The 17954-nt window shown below is 43.2% G+C and overlaps 1 protein-coding gene across 1 annotated transcript in view; it reads right to left on the bottom strand.

Annotated features, from left to right (window-relative positions):
• Positions 1-17954, bottom strand: part of Rbp (RIM-binding protein) — a 293718-nt gene that overhangs the window by 101159 nt on the left and 174605 nt on the right. Inside the window, exons 14-19 of the mRNA XM_071679462.1 lie at positions 17709-17924; positions 16902-17337; positions 15304-15495; positions 14980-15193; positions 9561-9762; positions 7344-7610 (exon numbers count right to left, since the gene is read on the bottom strand). Of these exons, the coding sequence (XP_071535563.1) occupies positions 7344-7610; positions 9561-9762; positions 14980-15193; positions 15304-15495; positions 16902-17337; positions 17709-17924 (1527 nt within the window). The remainder of the gene's footprint in view (positions 1-7343; positions 7611-9560; positions 9763-14979; positions 15194-15303; positions 15496-16901; positions 17338-17708; positions 17925-17954) is intronic.

Consider the following 17954-nt stretch of genomic DNA (forward strand, 5'->3'; position numbering starts at 1 on the left):
GGAATCCTATCTACTTCGTCATAATGTCTCCCTACACACTTTATGGAGACTGTTTTGGGGAAGAGGATGGTGGTAACTGAAGCAAATCCTTCGTTTTAAGATGTTCATGAGTGACTTAGATGCGTTTTTCATTTACATCACCGATGGACATGATTTGTGCAGAGTATAATGACATGATTTTATGACAGTACTATAACTAAAGGAGAAGAATTGATGACGGGGTACGATCTCATGTTTTATATAAAACTTAGATACACCAGGAATCAAAACCTGAGTGGTTCTCTTATCTAGTTATGTTAAACGTAATCGATAAAAAGGAACATTATACCTTCAGATTACATGATCTAATGACTCAAATGATAATTCACTCCTATAAAGAATTTAGGCAAATCATCACATATATGTGCTCAACTTAAGAAGCACATATTATGGCATTTTTTGACAATTAACAAAGCAAATGTTTCTCCAATCTGAAAGTGAGTTTCACACATTAAACAGCCAACAAAATGAATTTCACTTATTAGATAGACACAAAATACCCTCCACTTATTTAACAGCCAACAAAGGGACTGTTTACCCAATTTGATAGACAGCAAAATGATTGTTTACCTAACCTGACAGCCAACAGAGTGACCGCTTTCTTAAACTGGGAGCCAACAAAGTGATTTTTTACCCTAACTTGACAGTAAACAAAGTTATTACTTCACAACCTTGAAGACTAGAACAAAGATTCATAATCTTTAGTTTAGCCTGAATATCCTGCTGCAGAGTCCATGGATTGAATATATATATAGCAAAGATTATACTTAAGAATCTGTTGTCAAAGCTGGAAAATCCAGCATATTACAGACGCATCCTACATCAAACGAAACGACAAATCATGTCCTCGTGGGTGATGATCAAGAATTTGATTGGGGCTCAATAACTTTGAGAAGAACGTCTTCCCTTGATGAACAAACCAATGTAATGGAAGGATAATGAACTCTGTTCTTCAAGGGTAAGAACCAAAAAAAGATACAATATTTTCGTGATGGGAATTTATGAAAAACAAACTCCAAATCTCCATAAAGTGGGGAACAATTGAAGCATAACCAGCTCTTTAAGTATAAAAGACTCGTATATGTACTCAGACCAGGGGGAAAAATACTCAGAAGGAGAGTTACAAAAGAAAAAAAAAGATTATAAGAAGAATACTGATAACTTATTCATAATGTTCTCTTTTCTTATACAGGGAGTCTGGGAAAGCAATGCAAAATATAGAGCTGACAAGAGACTGTGCAAGAATTATTTAAATGAAGATTTGCCATGAATAATGACAGACTGCAACCTTAGGCAGAACAATGTTTTCCTCACGAGCAACAGCAACACTCGTCAAATGCATTAAGAGGATAAAAGATAATTCGATATTCCTAGATAGTTGCCTCTCTGAATAATGCTTGCAAAAGGAATCACATTTCAACATAAGATTTATGATATATATGTAAGTATATATATATATATATATATATATATATATATATATATATATATATATATATATATATATATATATATATATATGTCTGTGTGTGTGTGCGTGTGTGTGTGTGTGTGTGTGTGTGTGTGTTAGTATCTGTGTGTCTATGTGTATGTTGTGTGTGTGTGTGTGTGTGTGTGTGTGTGTGTGTGTGTGTGAGAGTGTATTTGTACATTTGCATTAATACATGAATTACATATATGCATATATTCATATATATATATATATATATATATATATATATATATATATATATATATATATATATATATATATATATATATATATATATATGGAAGCAACGATCCAGTACAGTTAAACATGTAAGATGAAATTACCTTATGAGAGAAAGTATTCAAGATACGATCTCAAGCCACAATCATAACCCTTTGTTCACTAATTTTCTGCCATATATATATATATATATATATATATATATATATATATATATATATATATATATATATATATTCCTTATCCCTTGTAAACATCCCGCCTGAGCGAGGTAGCGTCAGGAAAAGATTGATGATTGAGCCTTTCAAGGAAGATCCTCACTTGGCCCATTTTGTTCCCACTTTTCTAAAAGTTTACACAGAAGACGAGGATATCCAGCCCCGAGCTCCCGTGCCTCTTAGTCGCTTTATACGACTCAAAGGAGATATGTGGGTAGGATTCTGTTCTCTAATCCTAGGGATAATAAATATATATATATATATATATATATATATATATATATATATATATATATATATATATATATAGGTAATTTGCTTAAGAATACCTGAAATAAAGCATGACTTTAAATTCCTTTTGCAGCTTTGCCGTTCTAAGAGATCAAAGAGCAACTTGAATTTACGATTCTTGAATACCATCTCAAGGGTAAAAGAGAAGTCCAATAAAACATGCTATCATGATGCACTTACACTCGACACAGACTGGATGCAGGTAAAGGGAAAAACATTATGTTTTGGTCGGCATTAGTCACGAGAAACAGGGGCGGTTTATATATCATAAGGCACAAAAAAGGGGGGTAACATAATGGTTTGTGATCCTAAAAGGAGCATTCTCGGGTTGACATGCAGTGTTAGGAGAGCACTTTAAAGAGTCCCCGAGTACAAAAAGAAAAAAAAAAAGGCTTTTGGGGGTGAGGGGGACATCATCATCATCATCAGCTGCTTAGCTCTTTAGATATATCAGCACAAAGACACATTCAGACCAATGTTCCCAGAAAGCTGGCACAACAGAGATCGCTCACCAGAGCTCAGGGGAGTATCTGTTGAACAACAGGGTCAACAATTTTTGCCCATTTTCTTTATGACTTGACACAGACGGAGAAGAAAATAATGCTACATCCTTGGCGCGAAAAAAAATAGCTAGCGTATAGCCACTGGGCGTAAGGGATCACACTAGACTTGACTCATTTAGCCACTGGCTATCTTTAGACCAACATGAGGGAAGGTGCTGCGGTCTCTGTCTATCAGCTGACTGAGAGATGCAAGCGGCAGAGTAGATAGTGAAGAGAGAAGAGGAGTGAAGCAGTGGGCAATCCAAAGTGAGAGAGGTGTGAGAGGAGTGTTCTGTCTGTGCTTGTGAGTGTCGGGCGAGTGAGAGTGACACAGTATCAAAAAATGAAATTGCCTGTAGAGGTACTTCAGTAGCCATGCCAAAACATCTGCTGCAGAGATGTGTCAACCAGTTTGTGAACTGCTTTCCTGAATTCCTATCCAGTGCCACTCATTTTGTCATCACTGCTAGGCACCTGCAGATCCATGACCTTTGAATATATTGATATTAGAAATACATCATGAAAAAAGAATATATATATATATATATATATATATATATATATATATATATATATATATATATATATATATATATATATGGTATTTCACTCCATTCCCAGGATTAAGAGGAATTGAATCCTCTTTCTAGAGCGAATATCTTTGCTTGGATGGTAGCCAGTTTGAAAAATATTATTGCAAATACGTAACAATGATGTCAAAGCACGTACTTTCGTTGCGACCTATTTCGACATAGTGATCCTATTTCTAATACCTTCTGGGAGTGTGTAGACACGAATATAAATGCCATGACAGCTTCAGTAAATGCTTGATAAATGCTTAAATCAGATGAGCAGATTCACATAAGCAATCAAGGGTATCGCTTGTTCATCGTCAGTAATCTTCGGTGTTCATGAGCTAACGCATGAGCCATGTTTTGAACCAGCTCTTCTCCTAACGTGTCACCACCACCTTCTTTATAAAAGGGCTTTTGACTACCCGTAGGACCGATATCTAGTGCCTCCTCATTTGCCCATCATACCTAACCCTACTGATGTCCCAGTAGGAGACGTATGCTGTTCATTTACCTCGTAAACTCAGTCGTCGAATTTGCAGTTACTTTGTCACAGTTTTTTTAAAGGCCAAAATTTGCGGCAAGATGAGCAATACAGATTGTCATCAGTGGAACGAGAAATGACAGTGAGAATGAGATATCAACTTGCAGATAACCTCAGTATGAATTTTGTGGTCTACCAAAATAAATATACTTTGTAATGTCTTAACATTAGTTATATTTATCCTCTACACACTCTATATATATATATATATATATATATATATATATATATATATATATATATATATATATATATATATATATAAAGAGAGTCAAAATATCAAGAATGAAAAAGCTGTCTGCATGTCGACTCCATCACATTTTTTGGCTGCAACCTGCCCCTCCTTGAACAATGAGGAATCAAGAGGGAGACATTATTTTTCGTACAAACAAAGAACCTTGTGGCTAGTTGCTCTACAATTACGTAGTTGATTCTTGAAGTAAAAAGACGATAGTTTTGGATCACTGACGTCGGGTGAATCTTATAGAATCTGGGCCTTTAAGAGAAGAATCTCATGTTGTACAAAATTTCTGCAATACATTGTACAGAATAGTGGATTCAGAGGTATACACTCATGATAGTACCATATACTATATATACATATATACATATATATATATATATATACATATATATCATAGTATAAGGATATCATGTGCTACGGGCTGTAGCGAAACCACCGTAGCACGAGACAGATAATGCTAAAGCTCTGGTGAGAGATTTGAATTCAGTGGCAGTGTTATCAATAGTGAGTCTGAGTTACTGAGAGCAAAGATATCAACGGTGAATGTCCTTCTCGATTATACTGGCAGGAATATAAAGGGGAAATAAATGGCTGTGTTTACTATGACAGAATCACACTGAAGGAGAGACAGGGAAAAAAATGTTGTTGGTCATTATCTATGGATGTGGAAAGAGCTAAAATCACTAAGTGGGGAATTCGTCCAACATCCGATGGTTATTTAGACAAATGTTTATAGAATCATTGTACATTCGACATCATAATTATAAATTTATAAATTATGTACAACATATCTACAAGATCAACCTTTATAAAGAAAAGAATGAATCAGTAGCTTTGATAAAAGACGTTAATGATGATTGATGATGAAGGATGATTATGTAAGAAAAATAGATCATGTATAGATGATGTATGATGAAGGATGATAATGTATAGATGATGTATGATGAAGGATGATCATGTATAGATAATGTATGATGAAGGATGATCATGTATAGATGATGTATAATACCAAAAACAGATGAAGGACAGCGTAGTTTGTTGAAGTGTTCTGTGGTGCTGACGATCAAATATTTTCATATCGCTGTTTCACTTCTGAATAAATAAAAGACTGAACTCTATTCTTGAATCATTCAATGGTTAGACCATACCCACTGGGCCTTGAGCGTTATGCTATAGTGCGGAAATAAGATATCGAGTGAAGGATTAGTATATGGTAACATGAATATTAGAGTAACGAATACTGGTCAGCTGATAGTCTGCCCAAAAAATAAAATACTATCGCATTTCGAGAATAAAGGCGACTGTCAGGAAATCGCTTATCCCATGCATGAAAGACCAACAGGTCAAAAGCCATGAAAAATTATTCAATGCATCTCTAATCATGTGGCGTAAGAGGAAATTACATTCATAACTGTGGTAGATAAAGAAAATCATTGTTAATAAATACAGTATTTCGATCGAGTATAAGAGAAATAGTATTGAACTCTCTTACGGCAATAGAATACTATTGAACTCTCGCACGGCACTCTATTAAGACAAAGAATTCACGTCTTTTCTTTTTAGTCTTGACGCCTCTCTTCCTAATTTATCGTCACATATTCTCCCTTCCTCTCTTCCTTGGTCTTCCTAATAGCCCCCTACCACTCACACGCTCCCACATACTGCATAGTTTACGCTAACAGTGAGAAATCAACTACGATGAGGCTGTCACACTTTATCAACGGACGGGTGTGAGCAAAGTCTCTTTCATGATCTACATATTCACCTCTAAAGGAATCCATCATTCATCCGATCCTACAAAGAGAGCATCCTCGAAGATACAGGAACCCCATAAAAGAGGTCTTGGGGTTGTATAATGGTAATTATAATAATCCCTAAATATGGCTATACTACTAGTTCAAAAGAGTGGCCTTCGTGTAATGTAACGATTGCATGGGATTCCACAAAAGAATCAGGTATGATATTACACTGTGGTTTAGTGACGCTATCCGTGTGAGTAATACCTGAGTGCTAATGATAATATGATACTTCCATGACTGGCTGATGCATTGTGGTATTCATGTTAATATAATACGTTGCCTCTCATCCTCACAAGATTGAGGACACGTATGAGAGAAGTTAAGAGATTAGGCGTGTATCGGATCCAATCTCCAGCCCCGCCCACCACCCCAAAAGGAAGATCATGAGTGGAGTAATGATAAACAGGTGTCACTGTGTCTGGTATAGTGTATTATGATGTAGTGGGACTGAGAAGATATTCCGTGTGGAGTTGAGATCAAGAAATGAACGACCAGCGGCGTTGTTAAAGGTCTGTAGTGTACTAGCAAGAGCATTTAAACTGCATGACGGCCGTTCTGTTTATTGGCTGCAGCTGTCCTTACGTCATCCACCAGACAACCAATCATATTTGTTTATTTCACTCCCATGTCATAATTCAAGCCACGATGCATTTCTACAAAGACCTGATTATATATATATTTATATATTTATATATATATATATATATATATATATATATATATATATATATATATATATATATATATGAAATGTGAAATCAAAATGCAGCACTCAAGAAGCATCACCAACTGCCCTGTTTCTAAGAGAGTCAGGTCATTGAGAGACTCCTGAAGAAGGCCAGGGCGGAAGGGAAGCTTGGTTGGGGGGGGGTTATTGGGGAGTTGCCATGGCAGGGGGCTCGTCACCGCAACCACCTCAGGACTCGCCTCCACAGACACCACCACCACCAGGAGGAGCATTGCAGAAGTTCACAGAAGTTGAGAAAGAGGAGGGATGATATGCCACTGCTTTTTTTTGGCATAAGCTTTTTTTCTGGTTTTTTTTTTCATATGAGGGGAGAAAAGAGAGAGTTTATATAGATTATAACTGCGATGACTGACTGAACTTATTGATGGACTGGAAGTGAGTGGGTGAATGTGTCAGGGAGTGGTGGCAGGGGTATGGTAGGGAGTGGTGACGGTGGGCAAGACCTCCCCAGCCATGGTCAGGGTGCGGTTGTCAGGGCTGGAGGTGAGGGAGTGAGGGAAGGGGCGGCCCAAGGGAGAGTAAAAGGGTGGACGACGACCCACCCCCACCCAGCGCTCCTCCTCCTCCTCCTCCTCCCTGACAGCCTGCGTTCCCCCGACAGAGTACTGATGGGAGAGTGCAAAGAACGGACGTACTGGCGGAAGGGACACCATGCTGGGCAGGGTTCTTCTGCCCTGCGTGTGGCGTCAGGGGGTTGAGGGAGCTGAGGGGGTTGAGCAAACCCTGCATCTGGCCAGACTGAGGTATCAGAGAGCCCTTAGGGATGAGAGCTTGTGCGGCCGACCCTGTGGTCCCCAACACGGTCGACACCAATGTGGGGGCCCCATTTTTATCGCCTGGCCCGAAAAGTCCTTGAACACCCTTGAAGATGTTTTTTACAAACTTTACGGGCGCCTTCGTATCTGTGAGAGAACCGAGACCGATCATCACGCCGGGCTGGGGAGGGCGGAACTACGGGGGGGACTCGCGATCAAAATCTAAGGTTTTTTTGCTAGGTAGCCTCCTAAAACACCTACGCCCAGGCCATCCACACCACACCCAAAAAAATTCTAGATTGGTGGGGGGATGGTGGGTTTGCATGTACTCTAACTAAGCTGGCTGGGCCCTTGCCGGCCCGGAGTGTCGGCTACACATCTAGGGAAGCCAGGAGACAGGTGTCGAAGGCAGCAAGGGATGCTAAAAGCCCCTGCTTGGTGAACTGGTCTACCGGGCGTGCTGGTGTGGCTGGTGGACTGTTCAGTCTGCTGGGGTGGTGGTGTGGTGAAGCCAACTTGTATAGCGGGTGCGTGTCTGACTAGGGAAGGGGGCGGTGCTACCAGCTGGAGAACCACCTGTCACCTGACACACACAGGTGAGTGGCTGGCTCCAAATGACGAGGTAGGAGTCCATCACAAGTGTTCTATAGACATGCTCGTCTGACAAATGTTACTCTTGAAAATATTTACGTATATATACACATACGTCTCCTCAGTTAAATGATCACTGTTGCTCTATTTCTGCGTATTAAATCAATGAACCACAGGAAGGACAAAAACTATGAGACCCACATATAGATATAGATTCAGACATCAGGTCACTGTGGTCAAGATAGGCGAGTTTGAATTAAATGCTGTTAGCCTTCTGAGGAACTTTAGTTCCCAGTTCTGATTTTCTGAATACAAACGACATTTACTTTTCTTCTGACAAAATAGCCCAAAATAAAAGAGACGCCTTATTTAGATATTTCATACATCTACTTGGCAAAAAAAATCCATAATGAGAGAGACAAAGAGAGACCTTTCTCAGGTCTCCCTGGATTTTGTGAGGGACTCCAACCTCGACATTTAGCCAAAGGAGAGATAGAGACAGAGGGAGGGGTCGGGAGAAGAGAGAGAAAGAGAGAGTGAGAGTGAGAATCCGGGTGAGAAAGGGGTGTATATATATCTATATCTATATATATATATATATATATATATATATATATATATATATATATATATATATACTGGAGAATCACTACCGGCGACGTATATAAGGACACAGCCATGACACCTAAAGAAGAATCAAGAGGGGCATTGCAGAAGTGTATATGGCTCGACAAAAAAAAAAAAAAGAGGCTTTGGTGATAAAGCAATTCTAAAAATATATCTAAAATCTTGACAACTTCTGCAATGTTCTTGGAGGAAAAAAAAAATATAATGATATTCTAACTCTAAGCTAAGTACTAATGTAGCAGAAGTAATATATATATATTTTTTTTTTTCAAAATCAATAGTTTTAAATAGTAATCATGAGTGACAATGGAAACACATGATCTTATTCCAGAATAATATTAGGTGAAAGACAAGAACACAATAAGAATTTCTCTGTACTGAAGATAAATAAACAATGGACAGTAAGACATACAAAAAGGTTAAGAATATGAAAAAACACCAATAGTTTGAAATAAGAGAATAACATCAAATTTACTCCATTTTGTGGCTTTGAAAAATTAGACTAAAAGATTCATCTACATGGATTTGCAACAATATGAAAGAAAGTGTGAATCATAGAAGATTATATATAAGACTATACCACATCATGAAACCACTAGTACAAGTGATGTAATTAAGCATAGTGGTACGAAGGAATAATTCAGCCACAGAGATGAAAAATAAAAAAGGGATACACCGAAGAACAGGTTTAAAACCTGTATACCAAGAGAGAGAGAGAGAGAGAGAGAGAGAGAGAGAGAGAGAGAGAGAGAGAGAGAAAGACAGAGACAGAGAGGAAGAGATTCTGTGTGAGAGAGAGAGAGAGGAAGAGATTCTGCAAGAGAGAGAGAGAGAGAGAGAGAGAGGTGGGGGGGGTTAGTAACATGATCGTTGCCATACCTATCAACAACTGTGATTCATCTTGTGATATGAAGTCGAGGTCCTGAGGAACAGATGTGGACATTGACTCGTCCCCGTCGCGAAGACCCATTACAACCGATTGATGGAACTCGATCAGGTCCTCCCCAACCAGTTTCTCCACGAAGTTGGAAGGGACGAGTCCACGACGCCCGTCCAGCAGCTCACCATCGAAGAAGCCGTCCTGAGATTCGCGAGAGAAAGCAAAATGTAACAGTGACATCCATCAGTTATCATGTAGTTTAAAAAAAAAAAAGAAAATAAGATAATCGTCCCTCTCTCCTTTGAGATGGTATAGCATTAGATATAACTTAAGAAATATGCATTCGATTCATGCCATAGCATATATAGCAGTAGATATTCAGAGAATAAAAAAAATAATTGATAATAATTAAAGACAATACGAGAACCTCCATGTATTTGCCGGGGTTCCTGAAGAAGTTAGAGTGGGAATGAAAGAATTTTGAGGTCAAGGGAGGAGGAATCATCTTCTTCAAGGAAGTGTGACAGCATTGGAATACTGTTCAATGACTTTTTGAGTGTGTACGCATTTGTGAATGCAGTTATAACACGATGCATGGGTATACATGGCTATACATGCCCTACAGCTTTATGTGTGGATAATGTATTCATGAATCAGATTGGATAGTCTAAAATTATTCCATTTACCCGCATACGGGGGGACAAAAGAATCATTAGGGAAAGGAAGAGAATATTCATTAGTAGAGATACCTAATTGCCTTATTGGCGCGCGTAATTTATCGTTCTAATTCAGATAATGATAACAGCCTCCACTGTATTATACAACGAAGCAACTAAACGTACAAAATCATCATTGCATTCAAGCATTCTAAGCTCGGTTACAAAAAGGCTAAGCCGAACTACTTAAAGCACTGCAGTATCTACTTGCACTGCATAGTAGATGCATGGGATGGATACTAGTTAATGAAAATCATCCAAGTTTCAAGTCATGAGTGTGTCTTGAATCATTCAGACTTATTTCTTTCTTTTTTTTTTTTTCCAAGTAAGCAATCTTGAAGTCTAGTGGAAATCACGTCTGATCACTGTAAGACATTATGTTCCTATAATTTCTAAATTTCTTCACGAGGACTGGAGTAGATTTAAGAGCAAATAGAGAACTCGATCTTATCAACATTACTGTAATGTCTCGTAAGGGAGGAAGCATCACACTGTAACAGCAAATGGAAATAGATCGCCGTGGAGCAGCGGTTAGCGTTCCTGACCATGTCGCATTCACAGGGTCGAGCACATAGGTCCACAGTCAACCCAGCTGTTCATCCACCCCTAAAGGGGAGGGGGTCGATAAAATGGCTACCTGGTTTCAAATAAAAACACACTCCCGGGAATGTGACAGAATTTACTCTCTCACTAATACCCCCCATCGAAGTCACTGCTATCGAAGTGAAAATCAAATAATCCAGATCAAAACTGACTTGATAAAGAATCAACTGAACCCCCAAACTACGTATTACATCATATTTTTTTTTTTTCAAATGAGTGACTTCATCTCTAAATCTATTGCTCTATCATTATCATGTCTTATGAAGGGCAGGTGTCTTATCTATTGATGGAAGCTTAATGTATGAAACTTCATTCAAGAAGCAAGGCAAGGGGGAAACACAAGGGTAAGGCAGGGCAGGGCAGAAAATTAAGGTCATCCAAGCAGCAGGACGTGCAGGGTAGATACTGAGGGTCAGGAGACAGAAGAAAGAGATCCACCTGGCTCTCCCAATGACACCGACCAACCCATTGGCCACTGGTTCTTCCCTTTGTTTTGTGGCATGTGTGTGTGTGTGTTGGGGGAGGAGGGGTTTAAGGTGTATACATATGTACCTGGATGTGAGCACTGGGTCGTTCAATCTATGGTTTAAGGATGATTACTTTGAGTAAAAAGAATAATGGTATCACGGCTCACATGTGGAGGCTTTTTCAACGTAGAGTGAGTATGATTTTGAATATGATAGTGAAGGGGTATGATTCGTGTCTGAGGCTACATTATCATTTACGTTTTCTTAATCAGTACCTTTCAATCGGCACATTATCAAGACGCATAGGGGTCAGATCTAAACCATCTTCACGGTGTTTCAGGGCCTTTAGATCATGGAACATTATTGATATGTAGGAAGGACATAGTCTGCACTGATTACAGAACACACTTCAATACCCTGGATGAAAATAGGGGGAAACGGGTCGTTTAAAGACGTGAACTGTCCTAAGATCATGTCCAGTGACTCCTTAACAATACACCTATATTGATTATTTAGTCGGCACTGATAGACCATGCTCTAAGACAAGGTAAAATTAGTGTTATGGACGGCGAAATGAAAGGAGTGGAGGATGGAGGTGTGCTGGAGACGGAGGAAGAGGAGTGGAGGATGGGGTTGTGTTGCAGATGGAGGAGGAGGAGGAGGAGGAGGAGTGGTTAATGGGCTGTGTTGGAGACTGAGGAGGAGTGGAGGATGGAGGTGTGCTGGAGACGGAGGAAGAGGAGTGGAGGATGGGGTTGTGTTGCAGATGGAGGAGGAGGAGGAGGAGGAGGAGTGGTTAATGGGCTGTGTTGGAGACTGAGGAGGAGTGGAGGATGGGGTTGTGTTGCAGATGGAGGAGGAGGAGGAGGAGGAGGAGGAGGAGGAGGAGGAGGAGGAGGAGGAGGAGGAGGAGTGGTTAATGGGCTGTGTTGGAGACTGAGGAGGAGTGGAGGATGGGGTTGTGTTGCAGATGGAGGAGGAGGAGGAGTGGTTAATGGGCTGTGTTGGAGACTGAGGAGGAGTGGAGGATGGGGTTGTGTTGCAGATGGAGGAGGAGGAGGAGTGGAGGATGGGGTTGTGTTGCAGATGGAGGAGGAGGAGGAGGAGGAGGAGGAGGAGGAGGAGGAGGAGGAGGAGGAGGAGTGGTTAATGGGCTGTGTTGGAGACTGAGGAGGAGTGGAGGATGGGGTTGTGTTGCAGATGGAGGAGGAGGAGGAGTGGTTAATGGGCTGTGTTGGAGACTGAGGAGGAGTGGAGGATGGGGTTGTGTTGCAGATGGAGGAGGAGGAGGAGGAGTGGTTAATGGGCTGTGTTGGAGACTGAGGAGGAGTGGAGGATGGGGTTGTGTTGCAGATGGAGGAGGAGGAGGAGTGGTTAATGGGCTGTGTTGGAGACTGAGGAGGAGTGGAGGATGGGGTTGTGTTGCAGATGGAGGAGGAGGAGGAGTGGAGGATGGGGTTGTGTTGCAGATGGAGGAGGAGGAGGAGTGGTTAATGGGCTGTGTTGGAGACTGAGGAGGAGTGGAGGATGGGGTTGTGTTGCAGATGGAGGAGGAGGAGGAGGAGGAGTGGTTAATGGGCTGTGTTGGAGACTGAGGAGGAGTGGAGGATGGGGTTGTGTTGCAGATGGAGGAGGAGGAGGAGGAGTGGTTAATGGGCTGTGTTGGAGACTGAGGAGGAGTGGAGGATGGGGTTGTGTTGCAGATGGAGGAGGAGGAGGAGGAGTGGTTAATGGGCTGTGTTGGAGACTGAGGAGGAGTGGAGGATGGGGTTGTGTTGCAGATGGAGGAGGAGGAGGAGGAGGAGTGGTTAATGGGCTGTGTTGGAGACTGAGGAGGAGTGGAGGATGGGGTTGTGTTGCAGATGGAGGAGGAGGAGGAGTGGTTAATGGGCTGTGTTGGAGACTGAGGAGGAGTGGAGGATGGGGTTGTGTTGCAGATGGAGGAGGAGGAGGAGTGGTTAATGGGCTGTGTTGGAGACTGAGGAGGAGTGGAGGATGGGGTTGTGTTGCAGATGGAGGAGGAGGAGGAGGAGGAGGAGGAGGAGGAGGAGGAGGAGGAGGAGGAGGAGGAGGAGGAGGAGGAGTGGTTAATGGGCTGTGTTGGAGACTGAGGAGGAGTGGAGGATGGGGTTGTGTTGCAGATGGAGGAGGAGGAGGAGTGGTTAATGGGCTGTGTTGGAGACTGAGGAGGAGTGGAGGATGGGGTTGTGTTGCAGATGGAGGAGGAGGAGGAGTGGTTAATGGGCTGTGTTGGAGACTGAGGAGGAGTGGAGGATGGGGTTGTGTTGCAGATGGAGGAGGAGGAGGAGTGGTTAATGGGCTGTGTTGGAGACTGAGGAGGAGTGGAGGATGGGGTTGTGTTGCAGATGGAGGAGGAGGAGGAGGAGTGGTTAATGGGCTGTGTTGGAGACTGAGGAGGAGTGGAGGATGGGGTTGTGTTGCAGATGGAGGAGGAGGAGGAGTGGTTAATGGGCTGTGTTGGAGACTGAGGAGGAGTGGAGGATGGGGTTGTGTTGCAGATGGAGGAGGAGGAGGAGGAGGAGGAGTGGTTAATGGGCTGTGTTGGAGACTGAGGAGGAGTGGAGGATGGGGTTGTGTTGCAGATGGAGGAGGAGGAGGAGGAGGAGGAGTGGTTAATGGGCTGTGTTGGAGACTGAGGAGGAGTGGAGGATGGGGTTGTGTTGCAGATGGAGGAGGAGGAGGAGTGGTTAATGGGCTGTGTTGGAGACTGAGGAGGAGTGGAGGATGGGGTTGTGTTGCAGATGGAGGAGGAGGAGGAGTGGTTAATGGGCTGTGTTGGAGACTGAGGAGGAGTGGAGGATGGGGTTGTGTTGCAGATGGAGGAGGAGGAGGAGGAGGAGGAGGAGGAGGAAGAGGAGTGGAGGATGGGGTTGTGTTGCAGATGGAGGAGGAGGAGGAGGAGTGGTGGAAGGGGTGTAAACATGCAGCAGTGAGTGCATGACAGGAAGAACCATCAAGGTGCTGGTTAGGTTCATGCAAACAGAGATGGAAATGGGTGCAGGTGTTCTGTTAGGATATAAGGATTGACCAGGATGGGATAGGATGGTGAGGAAGGGTGGCATAAGGTAGATCTCTGATGTACTGAGACGGGTTGGAAAAGGATGAGGAAGAGGAGGTATGACCCGAAATGTTAGTGGATAGAAGGGATGTGTACTCTGACCAGGAGAAGACTGTAAGACACATCCCATGAGGACAGAGGTGGAAGATGTGAAGAAATGATGCCTCAAGAGGAGAACAGTAGGTGAGGGGGGCGCATTTCCCTAAGATGGTCCAAAAACACTTCTGCCGAGGAGAAAGAGAAGCGGAAGAGAGGCAAGTGTCAGAGAAGTGGTGTATGTAAGTCTTCACCAGTTGGCGAAGGACAGGATAAAGAGGTTTATGATTAAGATATCGGAAGGGAGGGTATCAGGACAGGGCCATTTATCATGGAGAAATTGTGGCTAAGGATTAGAAAGGTTCTCATGCCATGGCAAAGGAAAGGGAGTAGGAGGGAAGGTCCTCATGCACTGGAGTTGTGGGATGGGAGGTGGGGATCGGGTGGGGTGGGGGGGAACATCGACTATACCGTCTTTATCGTAACTGGTGGTGATGATGGTGGGTAGTGGGTTGACGCTGGAGAACACCGGGTTGCTGATGCCACCGCCCACCACCCCAGGTCCTGAACCCACCACGCCCACGCCGCCTAAGGATGTAGGGAGATTGCCCGTGTTGGCCATGGAGAGGGGGTTTGTGCCCTGTAGGGAGAGTCCCCCTATGCTTCCCCCACCCATGAGGGAGGTACCGGTGAGGGAGTTGATGGTGGTGAGGCCAAGACCCGGCGTGGTGCTGCCGAGCTGTGAAGTGAGGTTGAGACCCGTCGTGTCCATCTGGGAGAAGCTGGAGTCTATCACCCCTAAGGGGTTGGCGGCGAGGGCGTTGTTGCCTAAGGGGTTGACTATAGGGTTGGATAGGTCCATAGGCTGGGACGGTGGTCGTGATGGCCTGACCTGTGAAAGACCCGCCCACGCCAGACCCGCTCATGACGAAGGAGGATGGTATGCCCGTCACATTCCCGGTCCCGAGACCCAGTGACGTCATGACATCGCTCGTCTTCAACGACGTCACTCCCGAAGAAGTGGAGGACAACCCTGTGGCGAAGAGATGACAAGTCCGCAGAATCAGCCCTTCTGCAGGAGGCTGTCCCTCTGAATTCAGAACATGTGTGAATATCCTTTGCCAGTATTGACCAGTTTTTTGTTTGTTTTTTTTGTTTTTTTTTTTGTAGGGGAGAAGTAAGGAATATATTCATTGAATCTATAGACTTCCAAAGGTCTATGAATCTGTCTAGACCGTACCCATGCATGTGAGGTCTGATCATGCACATAGCAATGCTAGACCACGATTGGATGATGTTAATGGGTCATGCGAGACTTCTGGTGCTGTCGGAACAGTCCCGCGGGTCTCAGACTGGTTACAACAAGAGTATGTGTGTGTGTGTATATATATATATATGTGTGTGTATATATATATATATATGTATACAAACTGTCTGCTAAGAATCAAGACATCTACGAGGCCTCTCCTCTTGGGAAATCCAATGTAAACGGGCATCACCACTAGCTTTCTTAACTTATGTACAAACTGTTTTTAAAACGTATAAATATATATATATATATATATGTAAATATATATATACATATATAAAAAAGGAAAACTCTTGGTTGTAAAAAAAGACAGATAAACTGACTACTGACTCAAAATATACAGGCCGGTACCTACAGGTAAAGACAACATACAACTTGTAGTACACTAAAGACGCTAAAATCAAGCGAAATCTAGGATGCCTTTTGTGCTTCTTCTTCGCCAATAGTCTCAAAAAGGACGAAAGTAGTAGTAGTAATAGTAGTAGTAGTAGTAGTAGTACTGGCCCTACGTCACAAAAAAATAGTGTGTATATATATAAATATATGTATATATATACGAGCAAAATTGCTGGCCCAGGGGGACGGCACGAGTACACGGAAAAGCAGCCAAAGGAACGAACAGGAGGCAGATGACGGCCCGCGCTACCACTACGATGCGGGTTTGTAAATCAACAACTCCATAACAAATGTTCAGTGGTTCAGCAACTCCATAACAAATGTTCAGTGGTTCACATTTTGTTCTACAGGCTTTTGTTGTTGTTTTTTTTTTGTCGTTCAAAGACCACCGCTCTTTTTTTTTAAATATCTTTCGGACTGAGTTGTGTGGCAGTTGTAGTAGTGGCAGTAGTAGTTGTAGTGGGTGAGTAGTATAGAGAGAGGGGTTGATAGGATGGTAGACATCTGCCTTACGGTGCTGTTGGCTTTACGAACCCAGCCTACATTACCAGATGCAGGAGCGGGCCGCCCGTTTTGACCACGACTATAAAGGTCGCCCTACTGGAGGAGAGAGGGGGAGGAGAAGAGGAGAGTGAGAGAAAGAGGGAGAGGAGGGTGGAGCCCTTGGGCGCTCTTAGCTATCACCAGCAGCTAGAGCTATACAGCACCAGTATAGCAGCAAAATCACCACTTACTGTGGTGCGCCGTAGGACCAAAGTGAGGCTTCGGAACTGTCAGAAAATTTTTGATACGGGACATGGTGGAGGGGGCCGTGTCTCCGACGTGGTGTTGACGCTGGTGAGTTGGCTGGTGTGGGAGAACCCGCGTCCGGGGTTTCTGCTGTCCCGTGGACGTCTGCCTGGTGAGTTTGGTGACCGAGCGACTGGTGCGCCAACGAGCGTGTCCCATACTGCTGTGGGTGGCCGTGGTGACCCGAACTACCATGGGACTTCTGGCTCTTGCTATGTTTCTGGCCCGAGCTATGGTGCTGCTTGTGGCCCGAGCCATGATGGCCGGTCTCATAGTAGCCGTGTCCACCACGGGCGTTCCCTTGGCCATCATGGGACCTGCTCATGTGCACAGCTTGCATCAGACCATCCATGAACTGCACGTGTTTCACATGGTGGGGACCTGAAGACACGCGCAGGTCAAAGTTCATCTCCTGACAGGTCCTAAAGTGACTACCAGCAAATGACCTGGCCCATCCCCTGATTTTTTTTTTTTCCGAACCTTTTTACTGGTTAATCCTCTCATATACACTACCATCAAAGCTCCCAACCTTCATGAGTAGCCTAAGATAAGGTACACACATTGACTGAAAAAAAAAGAAGGTATCTCTTTTCCCTTCAAATCATGACTAAAGGATTACTTGAAGAGAAACACTTTTTCTCTCCTGTAGATGGATGACTTTATGGTTTCATGCGATAAGGCGACATACTCACACACACATACAGACAGACACACACACACACACGCATACACCGGATAACTTCAGACCTTACCTATAGTCGACCGGGATTTGTCAAGTTCGGCGAGGATCTTGTTGTCCTGTTCGATCTTGGCCATAATCCGGTCGATCTCCGAGGAGGTGTTCTCCACCCCACCCGTTGGGGGTAAGGGCGAGGAGCCCAGGTAACCTCCAGAGCCCGAGGTGACGAAGCTGGAGGAGGTGGTGTTGGTGTACACGCCGGAGGATATGGAATTAAGGGAGTTGAGACCTGCAGGAACGCGCGTCCACACGAGAGACA

Source organism: Panulirus ornatus, chromosome 30 (genome assembly GCF_036320965.1).
Source record: "Panulirus ornatus isolate Po-2019 chromosome 30, ASM3632096v1, whole genome shotgun sequence".
NCBI classification, from domain to species: domain Eukaryota; kingdom Metazoa; phylum Arthropoda; class Malacostraca; order Decapoda; family Palinuridae; genus Panulirus; species Panulirus ornatus.